Consider the following 16,772-nt stretch of genomic DNA (forward strand, 5'->3'; position numbering starts at 1 on the left):
TAAACGTCTCTCGACTCTCTCCCATATAAAATCAACGCAGCCACTGCCCCTCGCTAGAGCAAAACCCTATTCAACCACGCCCGAGGGTTTTTGCAGCTGAAACAAGCGCCGGAGCCTCTTCAGAAAATCTAGACCTCTCAATTCATCACGTCCAAGCCATGGTAAGCTAGTCTTGATTGCAATCCCTGCTCCTGCATATCGTGTTCGATTACGATTCGTTTGCTTCCCAAGCGATCCTTCTCTTTCTGCACCTACAATTGCATGTGAATCCTTAGAGCCGTAGTTTTAGTGATGCTTCATTTCAGATCTAGAAGCTCGTTTGTTTGTTTTTTTGTTTTTGTTTTTGTTTTGTTTTTTTTTTTCCCAGGAAAACAACTATAGTTGTTTCTTTGCCTAGATTAGGAAATTGATTTGCATATCAGCTGGACTATTGCTAGAATTTTCAATGGTTTTAGAGACTGAAGTTTGATCGTAATCTATATGAATTTATTGTTATGATCAGCCCTACTAGGTTTTAAATGTATAGCTTATTTTTGTTGTGTTCGATAAAATAATAAAGTATCTAAAGAGGGTTTGAATCTGTTTGCCGCCCCACCCTAATGTGATTTGAACATCGAAATATTTCCCCTAATGTAAATGCCTTTACATAAGATTTGGCTTTATTTCCTATATGATAAAATTCTGAAGAAGTTTGTCTGATTAATTGTACCTTAAATTTTTGTGGATGATTTCTATTAATTTTCTAATAAATGTACCATTATTTACAAATTGAAAGTATACGATTTATCGGGGTTACTTTAATAGACTTGCTTCGAGCATGTCAGGTATGGTTGTCAAAAGTAGTAGTGGTTTTTGCAATATCTAATCTTCTCTACTACGTTTATTAATGTTGGTAGTGAAAATTGGAGAAATAGTTGTTTTACGTTGCCTTTGAGGGTATATTTCTTGGGTGTTTGTTGGATTGCATTGTTTAGTATGTTGTGCATGTAATTGTTTTTTTAATTTTGGTGAGTTTTTGTATGTGTAGTTTGGTTGCTAACAATGATACCGAAATTATCTTTACCTGCTTTTTTATGCAAAGGTTTTACCATTTTTTGGGTCAAAAAGGATTGATTAGTGCAATAGAAGCTTTTCTTGCTATTATGTTCAACAGCCATTTTCCTGTCTCAATTTTCTTGAAGTTTTGAATAGGTTCAAGCTTGTCACTCTATCCAATATTCAATTTAAAACTCAACTTAATTGGATTGGCTGTCTGTTTGTAGCCCCATGCTGTGACCCAGTGCTTGAGCATCAAAATTTCTATGAAACATAATTATGTGGAATAGATGTATAAAACTTATTGTTAGGTTTGCAAGATTGCTTGATTTCTGACTCTGCATAGCACTATACGTTTTGTGATGATGGGTACTAGTCGAGGAAGAAGACTAGGGAGCCAAAGGAAGAAAATGTGACCCTTGGACCCGCTGTAAGAGAAGGAGAACAAGTTTTTGGTGTTGCCCACATTTATGCGTCATTTAATGACACATTCCTTGTAAGCATAGCATGTGTACTTGGTGCTTTTGAATTTATCGTTTCCCTAACTCTGGCTGAAAGTCAACTTTCTTGGTTGATCCTCAGCACGTGACTGATCTGTCAGGTAGAGAAACACTTGTTCGCATTACTGGTAAGTATTTTAATGTCTTCTTGTATCTAGATATTGTGTACATCACCATCTGTTTTATAGTTTTTATATTGGATCCATTATTTTTTTTTATTAAAAAAATTTAAACCTGAGGGTACATCTCTTTGTATTGATTGAATCTGTTAATTGTATTTATTGTACCTTCTAAAAAAAATTAAGCAAGCATTGGTTTATGGCTGGTAGAGCTTGGACTCTTTTTATATATCATGCATTTATCTAGTGACTTTCTGCATGTTGTGTAAAAATAATTGTTATCTTAAGACCTTGAACTGTTAATGTATACACGAACAAGTTTCTGAACTTCAAGTCTAAGCTGATTCCTAATTTTGGCACTCTACTTCAAAACAATTGAATTCTTCTACCCATCAAAAAAACAATTGAGTTTTTTTCTGTTAGTCACTATTTTGTGTTCACATGTTAAAGAGAATCTCATCACCTTCAATTCCTGTAACAGAATCCTTGTGACTGAATGTATTACTTACTGTAGATAGAAAGACTGATGTGTGCGTTTTTATGTAATCTGCCTTACAAATTATAGGTGGGATGAAGGTGAAGGCTGACAGAGATGAGTCTTCACCATATGCTGCCATGCTTGCAGCGCAGGATGTTGCTCAGAGATGCAAGGTCTTTGTCTGCCTTTTACATAGTCCTCTCTATCTGAGTGTTCAGTTCTCTTGATACATCTTTTAAATTGTTTTATTTATTTATTATGGTCCAAATTTTGCCTTTTCAGTCTGATTTGAATACTCAACTTATTTGCTGCATGACTCATTTGAACATTTTGTGTTCTGTCTTGGCCTTTGTAGTCATTGTCATCATGTTTATGAAAGAGTACTGTTTACTCAATTTCAGTTTTTATAACTAGGAACTTGGAATAACCGCTCTGCATATCAAGCTCCGTGCCACTGGTGGGAACAAGACAAAAACTCCTGGTCCTGGGGCTCAGTCTGCTCTCCGTGCACTTGCTCGTTCTGGAATGAAAATTGGACGAATAGGTGAGGCTCTTCCATCCTCAAACAGTTTTAACAACTTTAAATTGGCAACCAACCTAATCAATTGATTTCTCTATAATTGTTATAATGTAACACAACTGTGGAAACTAGTGTTAAATTGTGCACCTTTTCACTATTTTTTTATGTTTTCTACCCAAGAATTTAGAAAAAAAAAGCAATCTAGATGGTTCATTTAATGGTAATTTGTACCCACTTGGTTGTTGCTGAGTGTGTTCCAAACATGCTGATGTGCTGAGCCAGCCCATTTGCATTGCCTTAAGCTTGACATGATAAAATTGAATGAGCTCAAATCAAGCTTGTTTTGAGCTTTAAAATCGTGCTTGTTGAGCTCATTATTGTACAAGTTTTATGAATTTGGTTTGAACTATAATAACCATTTAAATCACAAAGGCCTTAGACATAAGCCCATGCCAGAAAGGACATGTGACATGTTCTTTATATCTGATGTTGGTCCGTGATCAGATTTATAGCAAGAGGTCTTTAGATCCTGAGTTTGTCACCTTATGAAATTCGAAAAAGAGATACTTTAGCTACAAATGGATTATACAAAAGTTATCTTACAAAGTGACGTGGCTTGATGTGATACATTAGATTGTAAAGTTACTTTTATCGTAAGTAGATATAACGGATCACATGAAGCCACATCAGTTTGTGAGTTTATTTTTGTGTAATTCATTTGTGTCTGTAGCACTTCTCTTTGAAAAAATATAATTTCTGGATGTATTAGCGATGGACAAGGCAACTAGTTAGAGTAAGAAGGTCTTTATAAAACTTCCTATTTTGGTTTTATGTTAAAATATATCAAAATCCACATTAATAGTTGAAGCCACTTGTGAGAATGAGAAGTTGTTTATGGGTTAAAGAATAAGTTGATGCATTTTAATATGCATATTACTTATCAAAAAAAGTTTTAATGTGCACGTTGCATCAAGCTTGTTTATGAACTAGTTGTAAGTTTTGTTTGCAAGCACAAATGAGCCGAGCTTTGTCTTAATCAAGCTGGTGTGTTTACTAAATGAAGCTTAAAATTAGGCTTGAGACTTTTTATTAAGGAAACATGCTTTGGTCAAGCAATTAACATGTTCGACCTTGAGCTGATATTGGAACTACATTTTTTTATCTTTTAAACAATTAGGTTCGATAGTAAGTTGTTCTCGTAATTGGCCTTTTTGGCATTAGTAGTGCTGTCTATTATTGATTACATTTTGAGGTTTACTTTGGCTTGTAACTCTGTTTTGAAGTTCATGTTCTAGTTTTTTTATGATTTAATTTTTAACTTGTGTTTCAGAGGATGTGACTCCAATTCCTAGTGACAGCACTCGTAGAAAAGGTGGTAGAAGAGGGAGAAGGCTGTAAGCTTGCTGTTATTATCCAGTCACAGCAGTCTTTGTTTTAGCACTGGCTTATGGTTTCCAACTGAATGGCCTGACCTTGAACAGTAATCCCAATTTTTAAAAGATATTGTTGTTCTGCACTATGAGATTTGACAGAGTTTAATTTTCAGTTCAAACCTCTTCTATCAGGCATCCTTGGAATTATGATTCTCTGAGACGATGCATTTTAATTTTTATGTTGTTGCACATCCTGCTCGTTCAGTTTTTGTACTGTTTGATTGAAAGGTTAAAGTTTGTTCCTTTTATTATGTTTCTTCAAATAAACACACATCTTTTCTGTTCGATTGGTTCCCATGAATGTCGATTCATATGTTTCCCATACTCACTCTTCTGCCTGCCACTTTCAAGCTTCTTTGCCCCGTCGTTGACACTGCACCAACACTCATCTTTTGACACACCAAAATTCTCATTGCTGTCCGGCATCATCTATAACGATTTGGGAAAAGGTTCTAGTTATATATGGGTCCATACTCTAAAAAGAATATTAAATGTTACAATTGGAGCTCGTTGGAATTATTATTGGTATTACAATCTCCCTTTAAATCCCTTTTGTAATCATTCGAGAAAAATTCCACCTATATCCAGGCTTGTAGTCTAGAATAACTAACTGATATTACAATTAGAGCTCATTGCAATCATTGTATAGTGCAAGAAAATTTTCTTTTCAAGCATCTCATTCAACTTCTTTTTATATGTTACAACACTTACAATTTTGTACAGAAAAAGTTATTGTTCATTAATGCTAAGATAAAACTGAATAAAAAATACTTTAACCATAAAGAGATAAAAGTAAATTCACAAATAAACTTGGCTTGATCATATTGTTAAAGTCTCTTTATGGTTGTAGTGTTGCTAAGACAATATTTTTTTTTAGTAGTCTGTTTAATCCATGCATATGTCAGCATTCTCCTTTTGTTTAACTACTTATTTGTTAGATGGTCTATCTGTGCCGTACCATTCGGCATTCTGAAATGCAGCATGCTTTTGAACTCGTTAGGAGTGAAATATCCGGATTACGAGAGATCCCATTGCAAGTACTAAAATAGTGCAAATAAAAAAGAAATGGAACCAGAATATTAGATCTTGGTTTTCCTTGGTCATCCATTTACCAAGTAAAGAACCGTTACAAGGAATATTGATTTAGCGGTCTAGAGAGCTATGGGCCATTTTGGTGTTTTTTTTTTTCCCCGAAACTTGAGTGCACAAAAAATTGTATCAACGTTTGAGACCCGTGCATTGATGATGGTGAGGCTGACGGCGGTGAGATTGTCAGTATAGATGGGAAATAAAGAGAAAAAAAATAACAAGAGAAAATAATGAATATTGAGGGAGGAGGAAAGAGCAGGAGGGATTTCGATAGGTACAAAGAGAGGAGATGGGAACAATTGAACGATGGAGGGTATGGGCACTTGACGCATGATTTTTTCCTTTCATCCTATAAAAATCATAATCATGGTTGGCTGAGTATCCAACAGTTTTTGTATCTAAAGTAATACAATATAGAGAAATACTGCTCATTATCTTTTTGTATGAATTCTCTGATTATCTCACGATATGAGCTACAGACATACGTCCCACTGATTTTCCCCTGTAAACTCCTCTGCTTTCCAATATATTGATCGCTGTCCTTCTAGTCCATCTGCCCATCCAACCTCCATTGTTCTTATTCACATTAAACTTTAACTCGAGATAATTATCTACTCTGACAGGCTTAGATTGTTCCATTCCGCAAACGGCTGTGCCTCTATAGCTATGTTGATGACTCTTACCCTTGCCGAGGTCCAGCCCCTGTTCTCTATCCTCTCTGAGCCTGATGATCAAACATCTCACATACATAATTCAGTTTTCATTTCCTGGCATATATGCAAGACCAACTCATTTTAGGTGCTCTCACCTCATCTCTAGAATATCTTAGCGCCTGTGGCCAAATGCAACTTAGAGGATGTATAAAAAGATGTAGGGAGTACAAAATAGTTGTAGGTGATTATTACACACACAAAATCGTCCAAAATAAACTCAAAACAAGTTATAGGGACTTGGCCAACGCCCGTTCCCTTGGCAGGGCCACGAGCGGGTTAGGCACCTTGCCCAGGAGCTTTGTGATGGAAGACGAGAGATGCATCACTTCTAAATTGCATTTAAATTCGGGCTGCTTTAGAAATAAATCTCAAAGTGTGTTTGAAATTTGTTTTCCTTTTGTCAATAAACAAAATTAAATAATTTTCTAAATATATTTTTTAAAATAATTTCATGCATATTGTATTGCTATGCCCCTCACTTTGCCCATGCCACTAGTGCAAATTGTATTTTTTTTTTATTTCAAGTATTTTTTAAATATGTTTAAACATTTAAAAAAAATAAAAAATATCAATACACTAATACTTATTTTCTTAATTCGTAAGATTTTTTTTTTTTAAAATTAAATGAATAAGCAGTCAAAATGAGCAGGCATAATAAGCATTATTCTTTTATAAAACTTTTTGTAATTTCCTTGAAAATCTTTGAATATTGGTTTTATGGGATTTTGTGAGGATATTGAGATCCATTAAGAATATGTTAGATTGAAAATACACAGACACACACACACACATATATATATATATATAAATGTTTTTATTGTATTTTGGAAAATTGGTTGGCCTGTGAAAAATATGTTACAAAAAGCAAATTTTCACGACCTTTTTTAAGATTTTGTTTATTATGAAAATCGAGATAATATGTTATGATGGAATTTGTTTTTTAAATTGTTAAAGTTGTAAATATATTTGGATAAGAATAGGGAAAGGGAAATACTTTAGATACAAAGACTGAATTATACAAAAATAAATTTACAAATTAAAATAACTTAATATAGTACGTCAAATTATAAAATTACTATTATTATAAAATAGATCTAACAAAATCTATAAAACCACGTCCAAACAGTTTTGCACTTGCGTCATGTTTAATGTGTAGAATATGGCAGTGATGTCTAGCTCCATGTACATCTAATTCTACCCTTTTTACCATGTATGAGTTTTTTTTTCCTATTTTTATTTGATTGGGATTCCATATAAGCCCTCTACTATTATTCTTATATGAAAAAGGAAAAATATAGTTTTAAGTATAGTTGTGTACTAATCTGTACATTAATATGATGTGATTGGTCAAAAAGTAGATTTTATTAAAAACAGTGTTAATTTAAATTTTAAGTATGAATAAATCAGCATTGGTACACAGATTAGTGTGCAACTGTGCTTGTATGTAGCAAAATTCTATAAAAAATTTGGGTGATAATATGTGACACGATTCGTTAATTCAATACGAACACGATACGATAATAACGGATTTGGATTTAGTCTTAACGAGTTTTGGTCAAAACAGATTGACTTGTTAAGAAACAATTATTTAACGAGTTGATAGGCTAACCTATTTTGACACGTTATAACTCGTTATGACCCGTTAAGAAAGTTAAAGTTATAATTATATCCTTATACCTAAAAGTAACATTTTTAGAATTTTAATTTCAATATTTTTATTGTTTGGATTGTAATTTTAGACTTGTAGATAGTTTTATAATTTTTATAGATATTGTGATTTTAACATTTATATAAAATTATACTAAATTTAATCAAGTCAAATCAGTTAATTTCGGGTATATTCAATCCATTTATATAAACGGATTGACATGACATAAATCGTTATGTTAATGAGTTGTGTTAGGATTTGATATTTTGGCACGATAAGTTTAACGGGTTGGGTTCGAATTTATCCATATGGTATAATATACATGTCTCAATACGACACGAACACGATCCATGATTTGAGACCCCTATAGAAAATACTATAGATACAAAGAGATCCCAGGATCCACACACTGATGTAGCACACTTCCAATGGCCACGTCTTCCACTATTTTTTTTCCTCTTCTTTTCTCTCCCCCTCTTCCCATTTTTTTTGTCTCCCTCTCCCCCGTGCCGGCCATGAATGAGGGAGGAGTTAGGGGTGGCTAGAAGAGCATGGGGTGGTCGCCAGAGGAAGGGGAGCTCGATGGTGGTGGTACGGTGGAGTGGGGACAACGTACGGCGGTGGTATGGTGGAGAACCTGTGGAGACCCATTCGGGAGAGGGAGTTGCAGGGAGAAATTCTGCTTTTTTTTAGGGAGGGGGGGTGGTGAGGGCTTCGACGGTGGCTAGAAGACCGTGGGGTGGTTGCCAAAGGAAGGGGAGCTTGGTGGTGGTGGTGGTGATGTGGCGTGGGGATGGTGTACGGCGGTGCTATGGTGGAAAACCCGTGGAGACCCATTTGAGAGAGGGAGTTACGAGAAGAATGAGGCTATCGTGGGGGGAGGGGCGGGGGGGCGGCGGGAGGCTTCCAAGGTAGTTGGAAGAGCATGGGATGGTCGCCGGAGGAAGGGAAGCTCGGTGGTTGTGGTGCGGTGGTGTAGGGATTGTGTACAGTGGTGTTATGGTGGAGAAATGGAGATCCATTCGGGAGAGGGAGTTACGGGGAGAAGAGGGCTACCGCCCGGGCAGGGGGGTTCGATGATGGTTTGGGTCCATGGGGTGGTCGCCAGCATGAGGTTGGGCTAACACTGCTACAGGTGGTAGTGCATGGTGGTTGGGCTGCTCGAGGGAGGAGATTGGGTGAGAGAAGAGAAAATTTCTTCTCTTTGGCTTAAGATAGGCACATGGGGTGGGGACACGTGGCACACTGATAATGTGTCACATCAGTTTGTGGATCCCTTTGTATCTCTGGTAGCTCATTTGGTATATTAATCAGCTACCTGCGCAATGCGCGGGAACAATTACTTGGTCATTATGTATTATTTGACTCTAAAATACAAAAATATTTGTATGAGTAAAGTTAAATATAGTCATGGAGTGTGCAAGCGCCATGTAGTTTCTTTGAAAAAGAGTGAGGTCTATTATTAAAAAATTAATTTTTTTTAATATGGGTCACATATTTATTTATATTTTTTAAAGTGATTATACGACTCTTGTACACTCACGACTACAACTATCATTTCACTATTTGTATAATCCTGACAACTTAGAATTGACAATTTCAGTAACTTTTTTTTTTTTTTAATTTTTAATTTTTTAATGAAGAGCCATTTATTAAAAACTTTACTTGTGGCGGAAAAACCTGTTCATTGCCAAAGCATCCCTTAGCTAATTATGTGGTAACTCATTCCAAATTATAAAATATGCGAGACTCCCTACGCCCCTGATGATTTTGCCAAGCTATCTGCAACCTCTTGGTAAACATGTTGGACAATAAGATTGTTGAATCAACCCAAGTATGAAGGGCTGCACATGTGCACCGTTTCTTTCTTTGTTGTATTAGGCACCGTAATTCTGCAGCAAATGTGGACCAAGAGAGCTCTTGATCAAGCTGCACCGAAATACACCTCCCTCTTGGTTAAGAAACGTGAGAGTTTTGTCCCCCATAATTTCTCCTATAAAAGGAGATGAATTGTGAAGAGAAAATTATCCTCACTAAGGTGAGAGATCAGGCAGAGGGCAGAGGGCGAAAATGGGTTCTGGGGAAACCCAGAACGGAGGCCATTTGAGAGAGATAGAGAGATGTTGTGAGTGTTTGTAAAATTGTACAAACATATTGAAAAATCGAATTTCCACTTCAGTGGACGTAGGCAGTTGCCGAACCACTTAAATATTGTCTCTATCTATTGTGGGTGTGATTTCTGGGCGGCTGGAGGCGCAACAAATGGTATCAGAGCTTCGGTTCGTGTTACCCAGAAAATTACAGTTGTTCAAAATCAATTTCTGATCAGTCCAGGCTGTTCCTCGCGTCGAGACGAATCCGTTGCCGCAAACGGAATCGAAAACGGAGGTCGGAGGAACCTACACGCGCTCCTAGAAGGTCCGCACATGCACTGTTGTCATCCACGCGCCCCCACGCGTGTCGGAGGAGGAAGACGACTGAGATACACGCGCCCTCATGCGCAGCAGAGGTTGAATACGCGTGACGGACACGCGCTCACGCGCCCCCACGCGCCCTACAGAGGCTCGGCGCTTGAACTCCACGCGCCTCACGCGCTCCCCACGCACACAAGCTACTGTGGCGCGTTTTGTCCACGCGCCACACGCGCCTCAGACGCCCTACTATGGTGCATGTGGTACACGCGCCAGAGAGATCTGAACCGTCCGATTTTCAGATCTTTGTTGGGCTAGATCTAAGCCATCCGGAGTCCGATTTCAACAATCAAATAGTGCTTTCCAACTATTTGGATTATTCCGGACTTATCCGTACGGTTGGAATGTCGAGATTCGCCATCGGTACTGTCGATCTGAATTATCGATGTGTTGTAGATCATGTTGGGCTTGATCGTAGCCAGTTGGAGTTCCATCACGATGATCAAATAGTGGTGGCAAACTATTTGGATCATTCCGGACTCATCGGTACGGTGGGAATGTTGAGATTCGCCATCGGTACATTCGATCTGAACCGTCCACGTGTTGCAGATCAGTTGTGGGCTTGATCGTAGCCAGTTGGAGTCATGATGGACTCATTGGTTTTGGGCTTAATTTAAGCCAGTTGGGATCGTGAAATTTGATGGAGCAAATTTCAGATCATTGGACAATGCTGATTAACTTGTTATATCAGCAGGTTTTGGCAGTCATACAACTCATGGAGCATATTGTTATTAAGAGGAGAACCGCATCGGATCTCGTTGTGGCTTTCTTTGAAAAGCCAGTTGCAAATAACAAAGTGCAGATGAAGCTTTGATGTGGTAGTGTGGATACGTACAGTCTAAGGAGGTTCTGTCTAGGAGATTGGAAATTTTAAGTGTGTCCAATGTGACCCTCCAATGTTTCCTGGGAACTGACTTAGTGAGGTACTATTCATTTCTACGGTAAATTCATTAAAGCAATGTTAGGAAGTAAGGCTTCAAATCTTGTCAAATTTGAGGTGGAGAAACGGTTCAATTTCAGATAAGGCAGAAGGTACTATTATTGTCCAATAGCATTTGGCGTTGTGGTCAAAAGGTTGGGAGGTCATGAGAATGGCTATGAGTAATTCTGCAAAGAAGTCAAAGTTGAAGTTTCTCAATGTAAGAGATCTTATCCTGGATGAGGAGGTGCGCAGAAGAAATTCTGGCAAGATTTCGAGTTGTTGGTCCTGAATGTTGATTGTAAGGACAGAGGCAAGTCAAGATCTGGACAACAGATAACTCGCTAGAAATTGTGGCAAGACAGGCCACAAGAGACTGCTAAAATCAGGAGAAAATTGAGAATGATGTTGTGAATATGGTGACTGAAGAAATACATGACGTTGCATTTTTTGCAGTGCACAATGCTGTTAAAGACAGCTTGAAGACAGCAGTCATTCAGTAGTGTTTTCTCAAAGGCGTTGAAGGGCAAATCAATCCCTGAAGTCAACAGTGATACTAGCGACTGGTGAAACAAGGAGCAGTTTCGGCAAGTGGCTCCAAGTCAGTAAATGGAGATACTGGTATTGATGCTAATGTTGTGTCTCTCTCCATGAAAAAAGAGACATGTATATCCTCATGGCATGAGTTGCCATGATAGAGGATGTGTTAATGTTAGCAGGTCCACAAGTTTACACACAGGCATTAGTTTGGCATTAATGCAGGGTGTGTGGTGGAAATTCATGTCGATGGCTGATGAACTTCCAGGAGAGCCAAACGTGGAAGTTACACCATAGTTTTCAGCAAGGTTATTTTCGACATGGGCCAAAGTGAAATGCTTGGAATTAGTTTATTCTGAGTGGATATGCTTTTATGGTGAAGCATGATAGCGGGAGCTATGAAGATTTTCATTGAGGTGGAGCTTGGCTGTGGGACCAGTCAAAATCACAAGGTAGAGATTGTTGCTATTGTTGCCAATAGCATTTGGTGTTGGAAGGTCATGAAGGATTAATTGGTCTTGGCTTGGGTTAATTGTCGTGTGAATTAGAGAAAGTAAAAGGAACCCAGTTTTACTTTTCTAAAGAAATCTCCCTAGACCACGACATGAAGTATAGGTGTGAGAGATGGGAACAAAACGTCAGATGTTCCAGGGATATCTACACCTAAAGAACTGCCAAGACGATCAGACCTCCATGGTGGTTACTATCTTAAAATGTATCCTGCTGAATGAAGGTGGTGAACTACGGTATGAAGAAAAATCTTGCAAGAAGGGAGATTATGCAAGTCGGAGACTACACACAAGATGGACACATGCGACTGAAGATAGCAGCAGGATGAAGGGTCAGTCACCTAGATCAGAGATGAGACCTCAGCAACAGGTTCTCTGATATGTGTCAAGGTCTGTGCGAGACCATTGATTCCCAGTGCAGTGGGAGATGTGTTGCCCTATGTAGATGTGTTGATTAAGGGCATTGTACGTGATGAACTAAAGTTATGCATCACTTTAGTTAGTCTTCTAAGTTGAAGACATGAGCTGTAAAATTGTATAAGGGATCATGCTGGAGATAGAGCTCGGCATGTTGAGAACCAGTCTCCAAGTTGGAGATTGGTGTGATTGTAGGATTATGGAGCCTGGTTTGAAAGCTGTAAAGGCACCAAGCAGATTGTTCGCTCGGATGTGGCTAGAGCGAAGCAGATTGTTCGCTCGGATGAGCCTAGAGCGAAGCTCAGTTTACTCAGATTGTTTGCTCGGATGTGGCTAGAGCGAAGCAGATTGTTCGCTCGGATGAGCCTAGAGCGAAGCTCAGTTTGCTCAAGGTGTACATGAGTGCGGACTCATGAACTCGAGCAAAAGAAGAATCCTAGAGAGTTGAGATTGTGCAATTGAGCACTGGTAAATCTCCTCTGAAGAAAATCCCTTGCAAGCTCTGTGGATGTAGACTATGCTGATGCATTTGAAGATGTATTTGGAGAGGCATCTGGATATCCATTTGAAGACGTACCTGAATATGCATGTGATAGCGGATCTCTCATGGCTGACAAGCATTCAAAGAAAGAGGTGAATTCATTTGAAGAATGAATCAGTTTACAAGCAGCCTGGTATGGCACACTTGGGTGGAGGGGGTGATTGTTGAATCAACCCAAGTATGAAGGGCTGCACATGTGCACCGTTTCTTTTTTTGTTGTATTAGGCATCGTAATTCTGCAACAAATGTGGACCAAGAGAGCTCTTGATCAAGCTGCACCGAAATACACCTCCCTCTTGGTCAAGAAACGTGGGAGCTTTGTCCCCCATAATTTCTCCTATAAAAGGAGATGAATTGTGAAGAGAAAATTATCCTCACTGAGGTGAGAGATCAGACAGAGGGCAGATGGCGAAAATGGGTTCTGGGGAAACCCAGAACGGAGGCCATTTGAGAGAGATAGAGAGATGTTGTGAGTGTTTGTAAAATTGTACAAACATATTGAAAAATCGAATTTCCGCTTCAATGGACGTAGGCAGTTGCCGAACCACTTAAATATTGTCTCTATCTATTGTGGGTGTGATTTCTGTGCAGCCGGAGGCACAACAAAGATAACTTCTATTTTTCAGCTCTACAAACTATTCCAAGAACTCCCTCGACAACGCTCTATATTCTGAAGCCATCGAACCACAACTGGGGAATCAGAATTCACATCAACCAACAAATGGTTTAGCCAGATGCAAAGCTTGAGTCCTTCCAAGAATGCTCTTAGCTCAGCCCTGTTGTTTGTGCCTTCCCATAAAAGTAAGAGAAAGCAACTATGTAGTTTCTCATACTCAGTTCTCACCACACCTCCTCCGCCACAGTTACCCAGGTGCAACCATCAACATTGAGTTCAATACATAAAGTGAGAAATAAATAAATATGTAATGTGTGTTCTATACATCTTATAAGATCCACATTATATGTATATCTTTCTTATTCTAGACGCAAACTCTAAATGATTTGAATTCATACGTTTCGGATACAACAGCACCTGTTGTAGAAGCAATAGTTGGGCGAATGCATGGCTGTTTAGTTCGCATGTGTGAAACTTAAAACGTTGGAATAGAATGTAATTGGCTACAAAATGTACACGACTTTAACAAAAGAAAAGTAAATTGGTGTTGATATGGGCGATTAATGAGGCTGATTTAATGAAAATCTATCAATTTTATTAAAAAAATGGGTACAGATACTAAAAACGATGATAGTTCACAAATGCAAAATTTAATTTGATTTCTAATTTTTTCTGTAGTAAGTGCATATTGAATTTGAGAACAGAGAAGCCATACGTGGAGCCAAATCATAAGCCATCAAGTTTGAGTATATATATTTATATATATATTTGTGTGTGTGTGTGTGTGAGCTGTTATAATATTTATATTGATCCATATATATATATTGTGTGTGTGTGTGTGTGTGTGTGTAAGTGTACTGTAGATGGTAAGTTCACATATAAAAGTGCTTATCACCTTCAAGAAGAACTCATGGCAAGAAGAAAGGAGCAACATTCTGAAATTAGAAAACGATCAAAGTTATGGAAGTTTAAAGTTCCAAAAGCTGGCAAAACCTTTATTTGGAGAGCTAGTCTTGAGGCTCTTCCCACAAAGCTCAACCTTTTCAAACGAAAGATGGTGGATTCTTCTAAATGCATTTTATGTTCGACAGAACCTGAATTTGTGATTCATGCTTTGTGGAGCTGTAAATCTGCTCAAGATGTTTGGAGTTCATGTTCTAGGAGGTTACAAAAATGCAGTGTGGATGAGACTTCTTTTCAGAATTTTCTTTCTTATTTTTTCTCAACTATTCCAAAAGAGATTCCAGATGAAGTTGCAGTGACTGTCTACCAGCTATGGAGGAGAAGCAATTCCTTTGTCTTTGGAGGAAAATTCACACCCCTTGATAAGCTAGCTCTTCAGTCTCACCAAGTATTGGAGGATTATAGAAATTCAATGAAGGAGAGCGAGGCTCGAGTAGATAATGGCACAAGTACTACTAAAAATGGGAAGCACCTCCTCTTGACACTTATAAGATCAACTGGAATGCAGCCATTGATAAAATACAATGCAAAGTGGGAGAATGAGTTATTATTAGAGACTGTGAAGGCCGAGTGGTAGCAACATTAAAATCATCTAGGGAGATCTTCCCAGATGCGCAGTTAGGAGAATCTATAGCAGCACTCAAAGCCACCTTATTATGCATTAAAATGGGGTTGCAACAAGTTATCATAAAAGGTGATGCTCTTTCAGTTGTTTATGCTCTTTCAATTATTTATGCTATTAATACGGAGGAGAAGTGGAGCTCAATTGGTTTGATTATCATAGATATTAAAAGTTTGTTGCAGGATGTTCATAAGTGGTCTGTTAGGCATGTTCCTAGTGGTATTAATAATGGAGTTTTTCTATATACAAGCACAGTTGCGTACTAATCTGTGTACCAATACTGATTTATTCATACTTAAAATTTAAATTAACACTGTTTTCAATAAAATATACTTTTTGATCAATCACATCACATTAGTGCATAGATTAGTGCACAATTGTGCTTGCAACTATATTTTTTCTTAATAATATTGCCCATGTCTTTGCAAGGGATGTTTTACACCTCTCTAAGGAGTGTATTGAACTGGAGGATTTCCCTCCTTGTATCCATTGATCTTTACTTGACGAGGTTTAATAAGATCGATCATTTTCTCAATATATATATATATATATATATTGAAGTTCTAGCTTAATTATATAGGAAAACTTATTATTTTGATTCCTAGAGTTGTGTCATATTTCAAACTAGGTCATATAAAAAATTGGTTTTTCCGGCTATTCTACTTTACGTAGAGGCAAGACTTGAAAGAGATAGAAGAAGAAGAAAGAAAAAAATAATAATAATAAAATTACGAGTTATGTTGAGAGAGACACAAGTTTCTTAGAGTCCAAAATCCAAATAACTCAAAACGATGTCATTTTATTAAAAAAAATATTTCTATTTGTAAGCATTTATACTACATATCATCTACTTACGAAATGTTTAAAGATCAAAATCTAAAATTTCGTAAAATTTTGATTATTATATAATCGAAATTAGAGTGGTAGAATCTTATTAAATCACGAACTAGAAAACTACAATTATTTTAGAAGTTTTAACTCTCTAATATTGAGAATTATTATCGTTGACTTTTGAGGATAAAGACAGATATGCATTATTTTTATTTTGATTTTTATCACTTTGCTTAAATTTTATTTACAACTATTTTTAAAAACCACAAAGAAAATTGATTTTCTTTCATTTTTCTTCATCTTTTCTTCTAATCGCATTTGAAGAATTTCAATAAAATAAATTATTTTTGTTCAAAGAAAAACTAGAAATTAGAAAAAAATCACTTTTATTGTTTTGTATTTTTTTTTTTGGAGATAGTAATAGGGCCTAGAGATGAATTTTTTTTTCAGATATTAATCGGAAAAAATCTACACAACCTCCCAACACCTCAACATCCCACATTTTTTCAATTTTTTAATATTTTTTTAATATTTTTTTTTGAATTTATTCTTTTTAAATTAAATTAATTATTTTATTCATTATTTATATATTAAATATTTGATAAAAAATAAAATAATAAAAGTTAAAAAAAAAATGAAATGTTGGGGTGTCGAGAGGTTGTGTAGAAAAATCCTATTAATCGAGCCTGGTTCTGTACGCGGTGCCCAGCCCAAAATGCGAAATGAGAAGGTCCTTTTACGAGGAAAATGCCCCACGTGTAAACATTCTATTGGTTGTCATCAAAACTTTCTCACTGGTCTGTTGCTCAAC

The 16,772-nt window shown here is 37.1% G+C and overlaps 2 protein-coding genes across 2 annotated transcripts; both read left to right on the plus strand.

The window, feature by feature from the left end:
• LOC122279866 (40S ribosomal protein S14-3-like) lies at nt 1-4,333 on the plus strand. Its single transcript, XM_043090745.1, has 6 exons — nt 1-161; nt 1,412-1,531; nt 1,618-1,663; nt 2,220-2,305; nt 2,547-2,676; nt 3,983-4,333. Exons 1-6 carry the CDS (start codon nt 159-161, stop codon nt 4,048-4,050), a joined length of 453 nt encoding a protein of 150 aa, XP_042946679.1. The 5' UTR covers nt 1-158; the 3' UTR covers nt 4,051-4,333.
• Nucleotides 4,334-14,455: 10,122 nt separating this feature from the next.
• Nucleotides 14,456-15,085, plus strand: LOC122278431. Its single transcript, XM_043088620.1, has one exon. The coding sequence runs from the start codon at nt 14,456-14,458 to the stop codon at nt 15,083-15,085; it is 630 nt and encodes a 209-aa protein (XP_042944554.1).
• Nucleotides 15,086-16,772: the final 1,687 nt, after the last annotated feature.

The sequence above is a fragment of the Carya illinoinensis genome, chromosome 10 (assembly GCF_018687715.1).
Source record: "Carya illinoinensis cultivar Pawnee chromosome 10, C.illinoinensisPawnee_v1, whole genome shotgun sequence".
In the NCBI taxonomy this organism is placed as follows: Eukaryota; Viridiplantae; Streptophyta; class Magnoliopsida; order Fagales; family Juglandaceae; genus Carya; species Carya illinoinensis.